Genomic DNA, 20,704 nt, shown 5'->3' with positions numbered 1-20,704 from the left:
TTGTCTGACATTTGGTGACTATTAGGTGGCAGACCCCATGATAGGTGCTCAATAAGTATTTGTCATGACTGCCTTGCCTTCTGTGAGTGCGCTGAGGACATCTAGCCACCTGGTGCAGTTTCAAGCCTTTATATTTCAGTTGCGTTTTAAATACAAATGCCTTTGGTCATGGGAAACTTAAATATAAATACAAATTGTCAGAGAAAACTGTTCTTTCAGATTAAGAGACTAGAACAGTGGTGGCATGCGTATGGCGCACATGTTACAACAAATTCTTATGATGGAAAGCTCTAAAAGACGTCCTTCATCTTCCAAGATTGTGCGGTATAGAAATGGTTGGTGACAGAAAGGAGGCTTGGAAAATTATATAATGCCTCAGACCGATCCTCAATTTATATCCATCTGCAGCTAGGGTAATGTAGAAAAATAGGGATATCTTGCTATGATGATTTTTTAAATTATAAATATGGAATATTAAGAACAATGCACAATTCTTTATTCAGGAATACAATGAAAGAGAAATGTAATTCTATTTCCTAGTTATTTTTCTCATTGCTAAGACAAAACCTGAACTTAAATGATGAAAGGTTTATTTTGGTTCACAGTTTGTAGAGGCTTCAGGTCATACTTGGCTGGTTCAAGGCAAAGTGGCGAGGCAGGGAGAGTAACAGAGGAATAACAGATCATGGCACACATAAGGCAAGAGGCAGCAAAGCAATGAAGTAGCAAGCAGAAAGCAACAGCAACAGGTCTCTTTCTATGCCGTACGTGCTATTCAGCATTGCTCACAAGCAGGGTAGGCCTCCCCATGTCCACACCCAGAACTATGTGAAACCTATCAGTGGGAGCCTTTAGTAATCATAAACCCTTAGTCCCACTATCATACAACTCATTTCCATACTCTAGATCCAGCCATCTCTAAAAAACCGACTTATGACTACATGAGGCTTTGAGAGGACATTAGACACAAGCCATAATAATTTCCCTACTTGGAACTATTTTCCAGCTTCCTTAACTCCATTTTGTTTTAAAATGAAATCTTTGATATTCCTTTATTGTTAAAACTCAAAAAATTGGGGAAAGGGGAAGCTTTTTCTCTACTTGAAAATAGAAGGTACAGAAAATTCTTCAGATAATCTCACTCTGCATGGTGAAAGATGCAGGGTTCCTTAAGAGTAGGAACAATTTTTTAAAATCTAGTCTCAACACTCTCACTCGGTGTCATGCTGGAAGTCCTAGGGCGAACAACAAGAAAAATAAAAGAGCTTCAGACTACAAAGAGAAAGATAGAAGTGTCCATATCTTCAGGTGAGATAATAGTCAAGGCAGATCTCAAAGATTACACACACAAAAACAACTTCTATAACTAATAAGTTAGTTCTGCAATATTGTAGGATTTGAGGTCAACAAAAATTAAGTAAGAGTTGTATGTAACAACAGTAATATGTGGAAACAATAAGAAAGCAATACCATTGACAAATGCTGCAAAGAAAATAAAACCTGAGGTATAAAGTTTTAAGAAATTTATATAGTGTCTCTATGCTGAAAACTATAAAAAGTTGATGATAAGAATCAAAGAAAACCCAAAGAAGTAGAGAGGCACAGTGTGTTCATGGACTGGAAGCCTCAATTTTATAAAAATAAAGATTTCACCTCCATATTTATCTATAAGTTTAATTCCATTATATCAAAGTACAAAAAGACTTTACAGACATAGACAAGATTTCTGAATTTGAATGGAAAGTCAAAGGGTCAAGAAGCTAAAACAATTTTGGGAGCAGGGAAAGTGGGAGGAACCACTTTCTATAACATCATGACTTACTATGTTGCTACAATAAACAATAATATAAAACTGGAGAAGGGATAGACAGAGGGATCAAGGAAAGAGAACAGAGAACTAGACCTATAAAAATAAGCCAAACTGAGAAAGACTGAGTTTGACACTTCTGGGGCTATACCAGAGTAATGAAGGTGAGAGAAAAAGCCTCTCTGAGATTTGATGTCCAGATGCTGGAATATATCAACGTGAGGAAGAGAAAGAGGAAAGTGAATTCCCAACACCCAGTAAGGATATGAAGTAAGACCTGAAGCCCACTGAAAGAATGAAGAGAAAGAACTTCAACAAAGGAGATGGCAAGTGGCATTTTTCCCTAAACCCTGACTCATCCAATCTGCGGATAGATAGTGACTAATGTCCTCCACAGAGAAATGCACCAGTGGAATAAACCAGTGGACTCGGAAAGCAGCAGGGGCTGGTGAGTTATTTGGGTTTGCACAGTGTTCAGGACAGGGCAATTGGTCTGTAACCATCTTGGAGAGAGGAAAACTGAGCCTGAAATTTAGAGTAACTGTGGTCTGGCTCCATCTAGTGACTCCCAGTGTCAGAGTTAGGAGGAACAGAGTTCAAGTCAGCCAGAGTTCAAGGAAACAAATTCAAGCTGGAAGGACACATGCACAGTGTTTCAGGTTGAACAAATCAGGGTCCAGCCTCACAGCCAGAAACCAATGGAACTGAAAACAACCTGAACTTCGGGCTTGCTGGTACTATCAACTACACTGCCGTAAATCTGCAGCTGGCTTGCAGGGATTAATCATCAGGGACACAGACCCTGCCAACTTTGTCTACCACAGCAGGGACAAACCTTGAAGTGGATTTTTTCCTTTTCTCATTTTTATCAGCCTCCCACTGCTGGGTTTACAGGTATGCACCACACACCCAGCCTTCTTTTCTCTTGATCAATTATTCTCCCTTCTATATGAAGATGAACATTGTTTCTAGTTTTGATGTTGTTATTGTTGTTCCTGTTCCATTCTGTTCTGTTCTTGTCTTTGTTTATTTCTTCTTTTTCCCTCCTGCACTCTGCACCAGCTTTCCAAAGTTTATCTAACCTTCTTTTGTTCTCCAACCTTGCTTTTAATCTCTTCCTCTTCTTCTGTTTATCTGTTTTTCCATGAACACTTTTTAAATATTCTTCCATGATAATAAAATCATCATATCAAGGGCATATTTATGTTATACAATTTTCTGGTTTGTTTTACTTTTTCTTATGTAAATACAAATATAATTCATGTGGAAAAAGATATCAAACTAATAATTACCAAAGTTTGTCATTTTCAGTCTTGTGATTGAATCTATTGTTATTGCTTATTGCACTACATTTCCAAGGTGACAAAATTGTTCTAATCAGCTGTTCTCAGTGTTACCCAAAGGTTGTGAACAATACTATAGGCCAGCACCAAAGAACAAAGGGCTAGGCCAAGTAGGTAGCAACTTCTCATCCCCAATAAATTGAGTAAGCGGACCTGAAAGCCAGCTACACCTGTAAGACATTTCTGACAGTAATCATTTCCTAAGAGTAATAAATACTAAAATAGGGGAGAGAACACGGATTCACCAAGAAGCAAGCCCTCCCTGTGAACCAGTGCCATGCATGTGCTGCTGTTGGGAGCCAGACTTCAGCTCCTTCTGGCATAATAGACCCAGTAAATGACCAGCTGGTCTGGAGAAACACAGGCTGCAATGATAGCTATTGATAGCTATTGAAGTGAAATAAAATTTAATTATTGTGGTATTTTGGTGTTTCACTGACCTTACAGGTAGAGGGCCAGTGGTCAGATCATCTGTCAGAGGATGATGATACACAGTTTGGCATCTAGAGGGGATCTCCTTTGAGGGTGACAGTCATTGCTAACTTGCTATTGTCTTGTTTTGAAGTCCTGTATCATTTTCATTGTTTTGTTGGTTTGGGTTTCATGCTATTTTGCTTTGTTTGATTTTGTTATATCCAATGGCATGAGCAGCTATTCGAAAGATAGCAAGATATACTACAGTATCAATTTTGGATTTACTATTGTCTTGTTTTGAAGTCCTTTATTGCATTCACTGTTTGGTTTTATTCGTTCTACTCTGTTCTCTTCTGTTTGGTCTTTACTATGTCTGAAGGACGTATCTGCACCTATTTTGAAGACAACAAGAGGCATTATGGTAACTATTGTTGATTTTGTGCTGTTTTTGAAGCCCTGTATCATTTACACTGGTTTGTTTTGATTTTATCATGTTTTATTTTCCTTGGTTTTATCTTCTTTAAAATACAATTTTAAAAAGTACTAACAATAATGCAATTTGGCATAAGCAATTTACAATCATCAACCTAGAAATTAAACTTTAAAAAATACAAAATGAGAAGATGCAACTCCAGACTTCTAGCTCACCAAAGGCAAAACTCAGGAGCAACGAGGTGGAATAGTTTGAAAGTCAACTACCTGGACTCTCGGAAGTGGTTACAGCAGAAGTAAGAAAGTAAAAAAAAAAAAAAGAGGCTCTAGAAAAACCCAAGCCAGAAATAATTTCTCAGATAGCTACAGGGCGGTGACCATATGAAAGACACGGTTAGTGACTTTAGGGTTGATACAGATTTTTAAAGAATAGAGGAGCTTAAAAATATGATGGAAACCATGAACATCCAACATAGGGAAAAAATAGAATACAAGAAATACATTCAAATAGATGTCCAGGAGACTAAAAACTCCATTGAAAGTACACATACCAGAATGAGCCAATATGAGGAAAGCATATCATATCTACAAGACAGAAATGCAGTTAGGGATCATGAAAGAGCTTTCTTATGAGAAAGCAGGATACAGCACAAATGACATAAAGAAACTGTTCTGGGAAGTAATGACGTAAAACATCCTCAGCAAGGAACAACATTATGACATTCACATAAATGAAACATATGGAACTCCAGTTAGCCATGTTGAAAACAAAAATCTGCACCAAAGGATATAATACTCAACACTCCATATATTCAATACAAGACTAAAATATTAAAAGCTGTTAAGAGAAAAGAAACAAATAACCTAGAAAAGAAAACCCACCAGAATCACAGCAGACTTTTCTTCAAGAAAAGGAAGACGAGTGAAGTATTTCAAACCCTAAAAGAAAACAACATATAACCTAGATTTATGTACCCACAATACTATTGTTCAAAATTAATGAAAAAAGAAAATATTTCCATGACAAAAAACACCTGAAGAAATTTATAACCACCAATCTTGCAGTTGAAAGTATTAGAGGAAGAGATAACAATAACTATAATTCTACTAACCCCAACAGAAGGAATCCACCAGGCAAGGAAAGCAATTAAAGAGGGGAGGAATCAACAACAGGAAAATAATGTGACAACAATAACTCAATAAATATCAGTCATAACCATTAACATAAATGGTCTCAATTCACCAATCAAAAGAAACAGACTGGCAGAATGGATCAAGAAATTCCAACAATGTTCTGTAAAAATGAAACACAGTTGTCTTGGTTGAGTTTCTCTCATTGCTGGAACAAAACCCTCAACACCCAAAATGAAGAAAGAAAAGATTTATGTAGCTTATAGTTTCAGGGGATTTTAGTCCATAATCAGGTGGCTTCAAGGCAGGTTGCCATGGAACAGGAGCAACACTTGAAGGCAAAAGCCAGAGCAAAAGGAGAAGCAACAATCTGCTTCTCCTCCCTTACATTGTACACAGGTTACCCCAACATTTCAGGGCAGATGTCGCACTCACAAAATCTCTGTGCTCTCTTCTCACACAGGATGAGGATATTTATGAAGTAAAGATTATGTCTACCTGCTGAGTCTCTTAGTAAAGCTTCTAAACTTCTCAAGTTGACACAATGTATCAACCACAACAATAATTAATTCAAAAAACCATAGGCTGAAAGTCAAAGAATGGAAAACAATGCTTCATGCAAAATAAACTCAGAAAAAAATCAGGGGTAGCTAGTCTACTTGCAGAAAAAAGTGAATTTCAAACCAAGACTAATTAAGAGAGACCCAGAAAATCACTACATTACTGTAAAGGAAACAAAGAGGAAGAGAGAAAAGTGATAAATATATATGCATCAAATGATAGTGTATCTAATTATGAAAAGAAATATTAAAAGACATGAAAAATCAAATTAGCACTAATGCAGTTGTAATGGAGGACGTCATTACCTCACTGTCACAAGTAAACAGATCAACTAAACCAAAAAATACACATGGAAATATCACTACTGAACCAAACTTTTAAATGAATGGAATTAGCTGATATTTGCAATGTTCCTTCCAGCATCAAAATACATATTCTTTACAGTTGCACACAGGATGTTCTCCAAAACACACCACATACTAACTCTTAGAAAATGCCTAAGTAAATGCAAAGGAGTTAAAATTATCCTATGCATGTTATCAGGATATGGTACAATGAAATTGGAAATCAATGGCAAAAGAAACTACAAAAACTTCAAAAATATATCAAAATTAAGTAACATCATGTTGAGCAACCAATGAATCACAGATGAAATTAAAGAAAAATTAGACACATTTTTGTAATTACATGATAATGTTAATACAATGTACTAAAACTTAGGGAACGTGATGAAAGATGTCCAGTGCTTGTGGGAAATTTCTAACAATGACTTTCCATATCAGAAGAACAAAGTGAGCTCAAATAAATAAACTATTTGAATCTGAAACTTCTACAAAAAGAAGTCAAGCCCAAATCTCATGTGAAAGAGGAAATTGTAAAGATTACAGCAGACATTAATGAAATAGAACCTGAGAAAAGCATACAAAGAATCAATGAATCAGAGTTGTTTCTGTGAAAGATTAATCAAATTGATAAACTCTCAGCCAACCTAAAAAAATGGAAAGAAACAAATCTATGAAATTAGGAAGGCAATGGGCAAAATCACAACAGATTCTGCAGAAGTACAGATCAGCACTACTTATTTTAAGAACCTATATTCTAAGGAACTGTAAAACAGAAGAAATGGATGGAATTCTAGGCACATATGAACTGCCACTCTGAATCAAGAAGATGTAATATATATATATATATATATATATATATATATATATATATATATATAAAACAATATAAAATTACTAAAATTTAACACAGAATTAAAAACCAAGCAACAAAAATATCCTGGTCCTTACAGATTTACTCTATTTTAAAAAAATAGAGTAAATGAATTCTACAAGAAATTTAGAGAACAACTAGTGCCACTACTCCTCAAAGTCTTTAATGAAGTTGAAAGGCAAACAGTACTCTAAAATTCGTTCCTGGAAGCAAGCATGATCCTAATACCAAAACCAGAGAAGGATCCAACCAAAAAGAAAACTACAGGCCAATTTCCCTAAGGAAAATAAGTGCAAAAGTCCTCAATGAATTACTTACAAGTAGAGTGTAGCAAATAATCAAGAAGACTATACACCATGACTAAGTTAAGATCCATTCCAGGGATGTAGGGATGCTTCAGTCTACCTAAATCAATGAATGATCATCTCAATAAATTAAAAAAAAAAACATTTGACAAAATCCTTCACCCATCAGTGATTTTTAAGACTCTACTGAAAGCTAGAATAGATAATCTTTATTTCAATCTGATAAAAGCCAACAGCCAACATCATACTAAATGGACAAGTGTCAGGGATATAGCTCAGTGGCACAGGGCCTGCCTGTCAAGTGTGAGGTCCTGAGTTTGATTCCTGATACAAAAAAATACATGGACAAAAACTGAAAACTTTCACTATAAAACTAATAAAAAGGCAAAAATATCCACTACCACCACTGCTATTCAATTCTAGAAACATTAGTCAGAGTGGTTAGACAAAAGAAAAAAATAAAAGGAAAAATGATAGAAAAAGAAGTGGTTAAATTGTCATTATTTGCAGGTGACATGATATTCTACACAGAAAAACCCAAAAACTCCATCAAAAGACGTCTAGATTTAATAACCAGGTTCAGTAGTAGAACTGGACACAAAGTCAGCACTCAAAAATAAAAAGCATTCCTGTACACAAATAACAAACTCACTGAGAGGGAAATTAGGGAAATCACATATTTCACAATAGAATCCAAGAAATGAAATACCTGGGAAAAAATCTAATGGAGGTAGAACATCTCTACATTGAAAACTACAGTTCTATGAAAAAGGAGATTGAAAGCATACCAAAAAATGGAAAGATGTCCCTTGCTTTTGGGTAGGAAAAACCAATAAAGTGAAAATGGCCATAATTGTAATACTGCTATATAAATTCAATGCAATTCTGATCAAAATTCCATAGCGTATCTCACAGAATTAGAGAAAGCAATCCTAAAATTCATATGGAACAAGAAGAGATCCAGCATAGTAAAAGCAATTTTGGGCAACAAAATCAAGGAAGGAGGCATCACAATTCCTAACTTGAAATTATACTACAAAGCTACTGTGATAAAAAAAAAAATCACAGTACTGGCAAAAAAAGGAAATTAAATAAATAAAATAAAATAACAGACCTTAGGATCAATGGCATAGATTAGAAGATGCAGAATTCACTCCAAACATACTTAGCCACCTTATCTTTGACAAAGGAGCCAACTACCTTTACTGGAAGAATTATATTATCCTTAATAAATGCTGCCTAGAAAACTGATTTCCACGTGCCAAACATTAAAATTAGGCCCATATTTTTCACCATGCATTATACTAAAGCCAAAATGGATAAAAGATCTGAATATTTAAGCAGAAACCCTAAATCTGAGAATAGGTAAAATTCTTTCAGACACTAGTACAGGAAAAGACTTTATGAACAAAGTTCCAATCCTACAGAAAATATACAAAGAATCAATAACTGGAATGCCATCACATTAAAAGGTCTTGCACAGAAAAAAAAACTACTAACAGAGGAAAGAGACAACCCACAGTGTGGGGAAAATTTTTTTCCAGCTGTTCCTCAGGCAAAGTACTGGTATCTGGGGTATATAAAAGCCAAAAACATCAGACTCCCCACCAAAAAAATATTTAAAGACCCAATCCAAAATTTGGCATCTGAAATGAATAGATACTTCTCAGATGAAGAATTATAAGTGGCAAATAAATATATGAAAAATTTTCAATATCCTGGTCATTTGAGAAATACAATTTAAAACAATCCTTAGATTCCAACTCACTGCCAAAGGAATGGCTAATACCAAGAATTCAACCAATAACAACTCCTGGCAGGGCTGTGGTGAAAAAAGAACTGTTGGTGGGGTTATAGATTGGTGCAGCCATTGGGAAAATCAGTGTGGAGAGCCTCGAAATCTAAAACTAGAGGTTCCATTTGACCCAGTTATCTCCATTCTTGGTATCATCCTGAAAGAATTAAAAGCAGCATACACAGTGATATATGCAGACTCATGTTTATAGTGACAGATGATAATAGCAAAGTCTTGGAAACAGCCCAAATGCCCATTAGCTGATGAATTTGTAAAGAAAATGTAGGGATTATTTAAACAATGTAGTACTATTCAGCCATAAAGAAGGACAAGCTTGAGACATTTCTAGGTAAATGGGTGTGCTTTGAGACCATAGTATTAAGTAAAATACACTGGACACATTGTTTCTCTGGTGTAAGAAACCAAAAGTGTAAATATGGATCAATATGTTTAATGAGTATTTGGAAATGAGAAGAAAATGTTCAAATCAAAAGAAGAAGGGACAAGAGACGGGAAAAGTAGAGATCAAAAACAAAAAGAGTGCAAGGAATTAAAGGAAGGGGAGGGGAGGGAAAAAGAAGCAGCCAGATATATCATGTACAGGTACAAATTCCCTATAATGAATGTTATCACTAGGTATATCTAAAGTTTACCAATAAAATAAGAAACAAAAACAAAAAGAAAGACTGAAACAAAGAAATCGAAAAAGCCTAACTAAGCTTTGACCATATGTGCTTCAGTGGAGGGAAGATGGTCTCCCCAAAAATGGCACTGGAACAGCTCGATAGCCATAGGCAAAGAATAGTCTCACATTAACCTCATACATTTTTTAAAACATAAAAAAGATTATAGATTTAAAAGTAAAGCATAAAACTGTACAACTTCAAGTCCCATATTGAACTCAACTTGGAAGAGGTGAGTCCAGTCTTAAAGGAACCAGTTGAGTAAACTGTTTATTGGTGCTCAGAGCATTCAAAATACAGGTGATAGTTTGAGAGAACATTTTGAGAAATGAGGCACTCTCACAGGTTATGTAATAATTAAAGATCCCCAAATACAGTGCTCCCGGGGTTTTGGTTTTATGATTTGCGCTTATGTTGAATTGGATGCAACACTATGCGCTTGACCACACCAAGTTAATGAGTGTGTAGTGACCAAAGAGACCTATTTCTAGAGAGAATTTTGTAAAACCTGGTGCTCATCTAACAGTGAAGCAAATTTTTGTCTCTATTAAAGATTCAGAAGGGTATAATTTGAGAGACTACTTTGAAAAGTATGAGAAGATTGAAACCATAGAAGTTATGGAAGACAGGGAGAGTGGGAAAAAGAGAGGATTTGCTCCTGTCACTTTTGAGAATCATGATACAGTTGATAAAATTGTTGTTCAAAAATACCACACTATTAATGAGCATAACTTTGAAGTGAAAAGGCATCTTGCTAAACGAGAGATGCGGTCTGCAGATCACAAAGAGGTCATGAAGGAAGATCTAGCAACTCCATGGGTTGTCGAGAAAACTTTGGAGGTGGTAGAGGAAATTTTGGCTGTGGTTGAAACTCCAGTGGAAGACAAGGCTACAGTAATGGCAGCAGAGGTAGTTATAGAGGTCATGGTGGATATAATGGATTTGGAGATGATGGTGGAAGCTATGGTGGTGGGCCTGGCTACAGTAGTAGAGGAGGGCATGGTGGTGGTAGACCTGGATATGAAAAGTAAGATAGTGGGTATGGTGATGGTGGTAGAGGATACGACGGTTACAGTGAAGGTGGTAACTATAGTGGTGACAGGAACTATAATGATTTTGGAAATTACAGTGGACCCCAGCAGTCAAATTACAGACCCATTAAGGGGAGCAGTTTTGGTGGCAGAAGCTCTGGCAGTCCCAATGGAAGTGGTGATGGATCTTGTGGTGTAACTCGAAGGTATGATAGCAGAACATTTTAAAGAAACAACAGAAAAAGGCTTTAGTTCTTAGCAGGAAAGAGAGTGAGAAGTTATCAGCAAAGCTTCAGGTTACTTTGAGACATTTGCATTAGACAAACTGTAAAATTCTACCACAGAAGGAACAATGATGCGTAATCAGAAAAGTTACTGCAGCTTAAACAAGAAACTCTTCTGGTTCAGGACTATCATGGTCACATTTTGCAAAAAGTGCAGCTGTTAATTAATGTAATATAGTGTCAATTAAATGTACATTCCTGAGGTCTTTTACCTGTTGTAGCTTACTCTTTTTATTTCTTTTCATTACATCAGGTATATGTCCCTGTAAATTGTGGTAAATTTTTTACTTTAAAAAAAAAACTGTAAGCCAGGCGTGGTGGCACATGCCTATAATCCTAGCAACTCAAGAGGCTGAGGCAGGAGGATTAAGTTTGAGACCAGCCTGGGCTACAAAATGAGCTCAAGGCCGGCCTGAATTGCATAGGGAAACCCTGTCTCAAAAAGACAAAAAAATCCCAGGTCTTTCCAGAAGCCTGGCAAACACACACACACACACACACACACACACACACACACACACACAAACTATACAACTTTTACCAAATACACACACAGAGACATCCATACACTCGCACACACAATAGATAAATCATTAAGCATTATCAGACTTGATAACAAAAGAAAAATCTTTTTTAAAAATCAGACAAGCTGGGCATAATGGCACACATCTGTAATCACAACCCTCGGAAGATCGCTGTGAGTTTGAGGGCAGCCTATACTACATAGCGAGATCCTGTCCCATAAAAGAAGAAGAAGAAAAATAATGAGAAGGAAAAGGAGATGTGGAAAGAGAAAGTGAAGGAGAGGAAGAAAGAGAAGGAGAAGAAACAGCAAGCTATGCATCAGGACTATACAGGAGTAGCATACTTAGGAGAAAGAATACTTATGTATCTTGACTGTCCTGATTGTTATCAAATATGATCATGTGATACATTTGCAGACAGGTACACAAATACATACACGCTAGCAAATGAACTCATACAAAATCAAGGTAATGTAAATAAACTTGGATTGTATCAATGTTAATCTCCAATTACTTATTACATGAATATGTTCTGTTTATACTTATGCAACATATAACCTTTAACAAAAGCATCATGGACCTCCCCATATCTCACTTTTTCAACTTCCTGTGAATTTATGCTTCAAAAAATTTTTTGATTGTGTATTTTTGAGACAGGGTCTTTCTATGTAGCTTCAGGGTAAATTTGAAAACACTAGACAGCCTAAACTGACCTTGAACTCACATCAATCTTCTTCCTCAGTCTCTTGAGTGCATGCGCCACTACACCCACAACAAATTAAGAATTTAATAAATAAATGAAAGTTTACATTTATTTTAACATTTACTTTGTTTGTTTTGATACAGAAATTGAACTGAGGACCTTTTACTTGCCAGGCAAGCCCTGCGCTGCTGAGCTACATCCCCAGCCCAACATTTACATTTTTTAAATAGATGCCTACCCGCCGATTTGTGAACACAGAATAACATTCTTTAACTAGAACTGCTTTGATCATGTCTGGTTCTGTGATGGCCAGCACAGGCTGTGGACCATCATACAACCTGTATTGAGAAAACAGAGATAATTAAATGTAACAAACAAGATTCTACATTTGAAACTTTGCCAGGAATCTAGATCTTTGACCCTGGCATTTTATAATCTACACCGTTAACAGTCAAATGCATAGCAACATCAGCTGTAATTCAAGTTGGGGATTCTGAGCATAGAAGGCACTAGAACTTTCACAAAATGTAAGGTTATGTTGTCCAAGCAAGGAAGAAACAAAAGATGAAATACCATTTCAAAGAGATCATAATTAGAAATAAAACTGGAATTGTTCTCCCTACATCTAGGTGATGTGAGCATGAGTATTGCTTATACCATCCTCTGAAATGCTTTGTATGTTTAAAATATTTCAATATCGGTGCTGGGATGCAGCTCAGTGGTGGTCTGCTTTCCTACTATATATAAAACTGTTAGTATAACCCCCAATGCCACAAAAATTAAAATTTAAAATGAAATAAAATATTTCCATATCAAAAAATATATTGCATTGATGACAAAGTCAAATTATCAAGTGCTCAAGAGTATTTAATGTTGTAAGGGGAAATTGGGATCAGAACAATGGAGACCAAGTACTCTGTCCTTGCCATTGGATTGTGTTGTATTTGTGGCACATGTCAAGTTTGTAGACTTCTGGGGCCAGCAATGTGGTTCCTAAGGACTCAGGAAATTAAGAGGTAGGAAAGGCAAAGCTTTCTCCCACCTGCTTGTGGCACAAAGCCCATGATTACATCCCTCCCACCGGTCTCCAAGCCTTCAGCAGCTGTGAAAGGGAACAGCTGTTCCAGGTGGCTCAGAGAGCCTTATGAAACCACCATGAATGTAGTCCACAGGAAAACAGTAGTTTTAAACACGTGCTACATTACTTTGTCAAAGCCAGAAAAAAGTCTTGACTTGAAATCAAAAGTAAATAAAAAACACCTCCACACTTGCTGGAGAAGTTTAAAGCACTGAGCATAAATTATTTCCAAATCTTTTTATCTATATTTTTCAGGTCATATTTCAAAAGTACATATTAAGTTTAAAATTGATATGAAGTTTGAGCATTTAACTAAAAGGGAATTTATGTTATATGATCATACATTTATGAGCACATAGCAGAAGGGTTCGAATTACTACCTTTTATGCATCTAAAGAGAACCTAAGAAAGGGAAAATGGAGAAGAGGAGAAAGGTCATACACTGCACAGAAAATAAAGATAAGAATCTCTGAGCCATCAAAGCATGGAGAAAAGTCGTAATATGCAACATTCTCAACTTAATACAACTATGGACCTTGACACCTAGTGACCTAGGGGACTCTTGAGAGGACAAACCTCCAAAAGCTTCATAGTATACAAACTGCATATTCCAAGTGCTCTGAGCTGACACTGTCCTCACGTACTGAGTATTCATTTTTACAAGTCTGCCTTTGGAAGTTTCTGAAATACTCACCCCCACATATTTCCATACTTTTTACGGCACTCTATGTCAAAACTCCACATACCCTGAGAAGAGAAAAATATCCATTATTAGTCTAACCTTACTGGCCATATGTTTAATTGGAACAGAAATTATTCAAACCCCATGCAATCAAGCTTACTGTCACTCACTGGAGGTAAAAAGAAGTTGATATTCATAGACATCTGAGACAAAATACTGGGAACTTTAAAGTCATTCTTGACTTTCTTAAGAATTGAACTTATTGAAATAATTCTCCCAGACTATAAACACTAAGGACCTATTTGTCTTTCCACAGCACTTTTGTTTGTGTATATGCTGTCTCTAAAATCCTGAAAAGCTCTGCATTATTCCCTTTGTGATCCCATGAATCAAACTAGACTGAGGAAAATTGAGTGAGTCTCCATGGCTGGTACATTATTTCTTTATTTCATCACCTTTCTCTGATCTCACAAGCACTCTTCACATTCTGCACCAGGGACCAACTTTAGTCCAGTTGGTTCATGGAATTCAGGGGGATGAGTGAAAAAAATGATCAATTAGGGAGTCACAAAGTAATCGTCCTTTCAACACTCCAGTTCAATGTGGAAAGATGGAGAAGTGTCACCTCTATACATAGGCACAGCAAGTAAAATACTGAGCTATATACGAAAGAGCACATCTGACAGGTGAAGGGGAAATTATTGCTCTTTCAGTGAGGAGACAAAGTATGAATCTTGAAGCTGTTATTAGAAAATGAAACCTCATATTTCCAGAAAAACTGAAAACATCATACCACAGTGATATATGTGCACCCATGTTTATAGCAGCACAGTTAGCCAGATCTTGGAAAGAACCTAAGTGGCCATCAGCAGAGGAAAGGATAAAAAAGTTGTGGTATTTTTATACAATGGAGTACTATTCAGCTATAAAGAATGATCATATTGAGATATTTATAAATAAATAAAGGCAACTTGAGACCATACTCATAAGTAAAATAAATCAAACTCACATGTATAAATATTGTATAGTCTCCCTAATCTAAGAAATGGTAAGAGTACATAAGATTTTATGGTAATCATGATTCCCCATTACATTGCTTTGAAGCCTCATAATGATTTTATTTATTAGTTGGAATGGTTTTATTCTGTTTTGTTCGATTTCATTATGTGTGATAGTATGAACAGCTACTTTGAAGCAAACAAGGCATTATGGCAGCCATTTATGATTTAATATCATCTTGCTTTGAAGTCCTACCATGCTTTTGTTCTTCTGTTTCCATTGGTTCTATCATGTTGTGTCTTATTGGATTTTAATATGTGTAATAATATAAACAAATTTTTATGGAAATGAGATATTTGATTAGCCATTTTTCATTTTCTGTTATTTGGTTTTGAATGTCCTGTAATACTTTCATTCTCTTGAATGGTTTTATACTATTTTGTTATGTTTGATATTAATGTGTGGGAAGGTATGCTCAAGTATTTCAAAGAAAAGAGAGTTTATGATAGTGACTGTTAATATCCAGTTGTCTTGTTGTGAAGTGCTGTGTTGCTTACATTGTTCTGCTCTGATTTGCTTTGTTCTGTCCTCTTTTGTTTTATTCTCTTTAAAATAAAAAATAAAAAAAATAAAAGAAAATGAAGCCCCCTAACATACAAATGTTAGAATGAGATAACCCTGGAATCATGAGGAAAAATTTTTATCAGAAAACTGACTTAATTTTAGTGCTGGTCTTCAAGATGAGCTCATGAATATCCATCCAGGTGGCAGATCCTGAACTAACATTCAATCCAGGTTTGTCACAAGACTCATACAAAATTCACATTACATATTACATTATATTAAAATAAGTGAATTTTTAATGTATTCTGAAGACATCTTTTCTCTATTGATTTTGTATAAATGATTCTGTCTTTGTTTAGAAAAATAAAACTCAGCATGCAGTTCAATAAAACAATTGACAGACAACCCTATTCTGTTTCAGGGATGATCATACTCACTGCTCATATTCACCCATTTGGTGCAAACTTTGAAAAAAAATACAGCAGAATGCTCTCATCTTGTCTTTTAATTCCTAAAAAGATATCATACTTATCAAAACCTGGGATATTCCTATGGAAATAACTACATAGAACTGAGCAGTTCTTGAAAAACCTAGAGAACGTGTGAATATCTCAATAAAGAACACCTGGACCACCTAACAAGATAAACATTGAGAGATGTCTAGCAGGAATAGGAAAAGCTTCTCACGAACTCTAGAATGAACAGGAAAGATTGAAGCCTAAATGTCCACAGGTGGATGAGATGCTTCTAGGGAATCCCCTCTTGATTTTCTCCCAAAACTAACAAAGATATCTGTCCTTTCCGACATCTCTATTATGCAAAACAGAATGTTCTTTTGATGCTCACATCGTCTGAACCTCATGTCCTGAGCATCAAATGTTGACATCCCAGAGATCTGTACTGTGTTGCTGAGGCAAGACTGCAGCTCTACACAGTTAACAGAGCCCCAACGAAAATGAGACCTCGCTCTGGGTAGGACTCACATAGTTTGTGAACGCTGAAAGTTTCAGAACTTCACCACAAGGAATAGCACTTTTACTGATGCAATAAGGCTAGTGTTTGCCAAAAAGGGATATCAAACAGCACTCACCTTCCTGTAGGACAAAACATTTCCAAACAGAGGCAGAGGTTTAGGCCCAGGAATTCCAAGCTTCTTAAAAAATCCATGGGAATAGGTCGCATATCTGTAGTGAAAAAGAAAGCAAGGTCATAGGAATTGTGACTTTACACACATTGAAGTTCACCATTCACTGACTCAGAAAGTGAAATAGTCAAGCTAGGGATGGTAACCTGTAGGCTATAAATAACAGCAAAAACACCAACAGCAATAAGTGCACTCACTCAACAACTCCTTTCCTGTCTTCACTGACACTCTTGCTAAAATTCACAATGATTAGCTAAAATCAGTTGAACTCATTATTCTCCCAATCCTACTTGATAAACATCTCCAATATTTAAGGCTCCTAAGAGATTCAGGCTGGAATTTTTCCAGGGTACTTCATTTGCTGATGTCAGTATGGGAAACTGATTCCTCTACGAAGTGTGAGGATGCTCATTCTGGTAGGAAGGGTGGGGAGTTTCTTCAGCTGCAGGGATAAAACTTTGTGCAAGTGTATCTGTTTAATGAGTCAGAGCCATGGAGCTCCTCTGGTAACATTCTTCCTACAGTTTGTTCAGAGGTTATCATGTTTACCCTTCCCTCTGAGCCATGTCTCTGTTTTACACAATCTGGCCCTTCTTAAGTTTGCTTATCCAGAAATTTCTGGGATCAGTCAATTTATTTTTAAAGTCTCAAATGCTCCTTAAATGACATTCTGAAGAAGAATTAATCAATATGGAATCCATGTCTTGGCTTCTCTTCTCCTCACAAATTTGGGCCTTCAGCTGGTGAGGTCCACCTGGTAAGCACAGTGTCAGCCTTGCTAATATTTAGCAAGAATATCAGTCACAAAGCAGTTAACTTACAACCTCTATACATTGACTGTGTACTAAAATAATATGTTATGACTGGTGTTCCCAGGGGAGGCTTGCCTTCAATTTGTCTAAGATATGTCACCTGTGGACTTCCACACCTAGGAGTAACAGGTCCTGCAGATCTTCCCTGAATGACAAGTGGAAGTCTTCAGAAAGAAAAGAAGCTAAGGAAAGAGACCACTGGTAAGCATTTTAAGCTTACAGCTTCTAGTCCTAAAATCTAAACCCCATGCCAACAAATTAGGAAAATATAGCTAAAAATGTGGTGTGTATACGTAATCAATAAGCCTCCCAAGGACCTAAAATACAGATAAATGAGGAATATAGAACTCCAACTATACATAACCAAAATAAATCTACACCCAGACATATAATAATCAAGATCCCAGAAATTCAGCACAATAGAATATTAAAGCTGTTATAGAAGAGAAACCGATGAACTATAAAGGAAAATCCATCAGAATCATGGCAGACTTCTCAACACAAGTCATCAAGTCTAGAATAGCTTGGAGTGAAGTGTTTTAAGTCCTGATAGAAAACAACTTCAACCCAGATAAATGAACCCTGCAAAACTATCTTTCACAATTAACAGAGAAATAACATGCTTCCATGATAAAGAACAACTGAAGGAATTCATGACCACCAAACCAACCCTAAAAAAGTGCTAACGGATATATTAGAGAGAGAAAGACAGTCACTGTTCCAGGATCAGCAGCACAGGGGGATTGTCAAGGCAGGATAGGCAATTTAATGGATGGGAAAAGTGAGGAACGGCAGGAGGATAGCATAGCAGAGATGAGCCAGAGCATATCAGTTGTAAACATCAATGTACATGGCCCCACACATTAATAAAAAGAAACATGGACAAAATGGGTCAGGAGACTTATACAAGAAACAGAATTGACTTGAAAGCAAATTTATGGGCTGAAGGTCAGAGAAGACAATGGTCCATGTGGTGAGGACCTAAAAAGAAAAAAAGCAGGAGTGGCGTGCCTGCCAACTGCAGAATGGACAAGAAAATATGACATGTTTATACAATGAAAAGCTATTTATCTACAAAGAAGGATAATCTCGAGGATTTTGCAGGTAAATGAATGCAACTTGAGATCATGCTCATGGGTGAAGTGCTTTGAACTCATGTGGGTGAACATTTTGTTGTCTCCTTAGTATAAATAATCGAAGGAGATAGTGGGGTCCAAAATGACAAAAGATACTGTAAAAGTGAAAGAGGAGGAAATGTCTTAGAAGGGAAGGTGGTAGCCATTGTTAGTTTATTATCATTTTCATTGTTTGGTTCCGTTTGGTTTTATTCTGTTTTGTGCTGTTTGCTTCTATTATGTCTGATAGGATGGGCAGATATTTTGAAGATAAGATAGGTCGGGGCTGGGGATTTAGCTCAGCGGCATAAGCACCTGCCTTGTAAGCAGGCAGTCATGAGTTCGATCCCTAGTACTGATAAAAAGGAAAAAGACCAAAAAAAAGATAAGATAGATTATGATATCCACTGTTGATTTCCTATTAGCTCATCTTAACTATTAGCTCACCTGTATCACTTCATTGTTTTGTTTTGATGATTTTATTCTGTTCTGTTTTGTTTGATTATATTATGTCTGATGGTATGGGCAGCTATTTTGAAAATAATAAGAGGCATTATGGTAGCCATTGTTGTTTTCCTATTATCTTAAAGTCCTGTGTTGCTTTCATTGTTTGATTTTGACTGGCTTTATTCTATTTCATTTTGTTTGGTTTTATTCTCTTTAAAATAAAAAAATAAACTTTGCATGTGCTTTCAGCTACAAGAGAGGGGACCTTGCAAAGAATAGCAACCTTCTTATTGATAAAGTGCATTATGCAACACAAATTAAGAAACAATAATATGTTCTAGGAAGTTTGATAGTTTCCTCTTATCTAAGGGTGAGGCTTTGAGCAATATATGGTACAATATCCTGTAAAAGTCCAATACATATTATAAAATCATAAAACCCAAAACAATCTCCCATGAAAAGCTCTGGTTTTGAGGGACTCATCAGGGACACCTTAGAAAAGTCCTGGTAGGGATTAGAATTATTCCCCAAGATCCAAATGTGCTCTGCTCTAAAAATTCATCATTTAGGGGTAAATAAATCCACACATTACTGGGTAGAGGAACTGAGTTTTAGGAGGGATGATATTTTCAGAAAGAAGTCACAGAAAAGAAGGAAGCATGGAGTCATCCCTCCCATAAAATCTGGGGTACACTGAGGAACATTGCATTAAACACATTGGGGGATAGGAGCGGACAGAAAACATCCTTGTCCTTAGGGTGCAAGCCTTTCTCACATCTCTTCCAACAGAAAGAACATAGAGTGGATGAATAAGAGACACAATCAAAGCCATACAGCTACCATAGAATTCCCAGATTGGAAATAAGGTGAAGTTCCTACTGCATATGATATACAATTGTACATAATGTGCTTGCTGAATTCTAGCACATTAGTCTAAATTCAAATGACAGTCATACCATCCCCAGGAGTGATAAAACCATATCAACAATCCTTCTAGCCAGAGGACTAGGGAGTTACAACAGAGGAGAGAAGAATGCTCAAGATACCTTCATAAGGTCAATAAGAACCTCATATTTTTGTAGCAACTTCCCTTCCATTATCTTTTTTGATCAGACAAAGAAGTCTGATCATACCCCAAACCCAAAGGTATAGCTATGAGGAGCCTGAAAACTTACTCACCGATACAGAAGCACCAGGCTAAGGGCCAGGAGAACCCACGTTTCCAAGGAAAAGCTGGGGACCAGGTCCATTTCCTTGTGCGATTTTCTCTGAGTTTCTCTCCCAGCTGATTTTAGGGTTGTGCCTGCAGAGATTCGCTTGGATTCCCAGCAGGGATTCAGTGAGGATTGCATGTTTATATGCTGGAAAAGGAGGTGTGAGCAGGGCAGCAGCCAGTAGAAAGGCTAGATGTAAATCACTTGGAGTTGGGAGGAGAAAAGTGCCCTCTCCAGCTTGGCAACTGGCAAAGAATTATGCACATTCTGACTCTGCCTTACCCTGAGCTCATATTTAATGGAAAATCAATACAATTCAATCACTGTTATCTGGAATCCCAGTAGTTATTTACTCTCAGGAATGTAAGCCATCAGCATTAAATTTTCTCCAACCTCCCCTAGTCTTCATGGGTACTCTGAT

The 20,704-nt window shown here is 36.6% G+C and overlaps 1 protein-coding gene and 1 pseudogene across 1 annotated transcript in view; one reads left to right on the top strand and one right to left on the bottom strand.

The window, feature by feature from the left end:
• Cyp3a14 (cytochrome P450) overlaps window positions 1-20,323 on the bottom strand; it is a 46,577-nt gene extending 26,254 nt beyond the window's left edge. The window contains 4 exon segments of the mRNA NM_001173116.1: window positions 12,467-12,566; window positions 14,001-14,053; window positions 16,642-16,735; window positions 20,249-20,323. Of these exon segments, the coding sequence (NP_001166587.1) occupies window positions 12,467-12,566; window positions 14,001-14,053; window positions 16,642-16,735; window positions 20,249-20,319 (318 nt within the window). The 5' untranslated portion in view covers window positions 20,320-20,323.
• LOC106027737 (heterogeneous nuclear ribonucleoprotein A3-like) lies at window positions 251-10,945 on the top strand (annotated as a pseudogene).
• Window positions 20,324-20,704: the final 381 nt, after the last annotated feature.

The sequence above is a fragment of the Cavia porcellus genome, unplaced genomic scaffold (assembly GCF_034190915.1).
Source record: "Cavia porcellus strain 051 isolate PalLab524CR breed Dunkin Hartley unplaced genomic scaffold, mCavPor4.1 scaffold_23, whole genome shotgun sequence".
Taxonomy (NCBI): Eukaryota; Metazoa; Chordata; class Mammalia; order Rodentia; family Caviidae; genus Cavia; species Cavia porcellus.
Note: the sequence above shows the minus strand (reverse complement) of the source record. Positions and strands in the feature narration are given on the sequence as shown.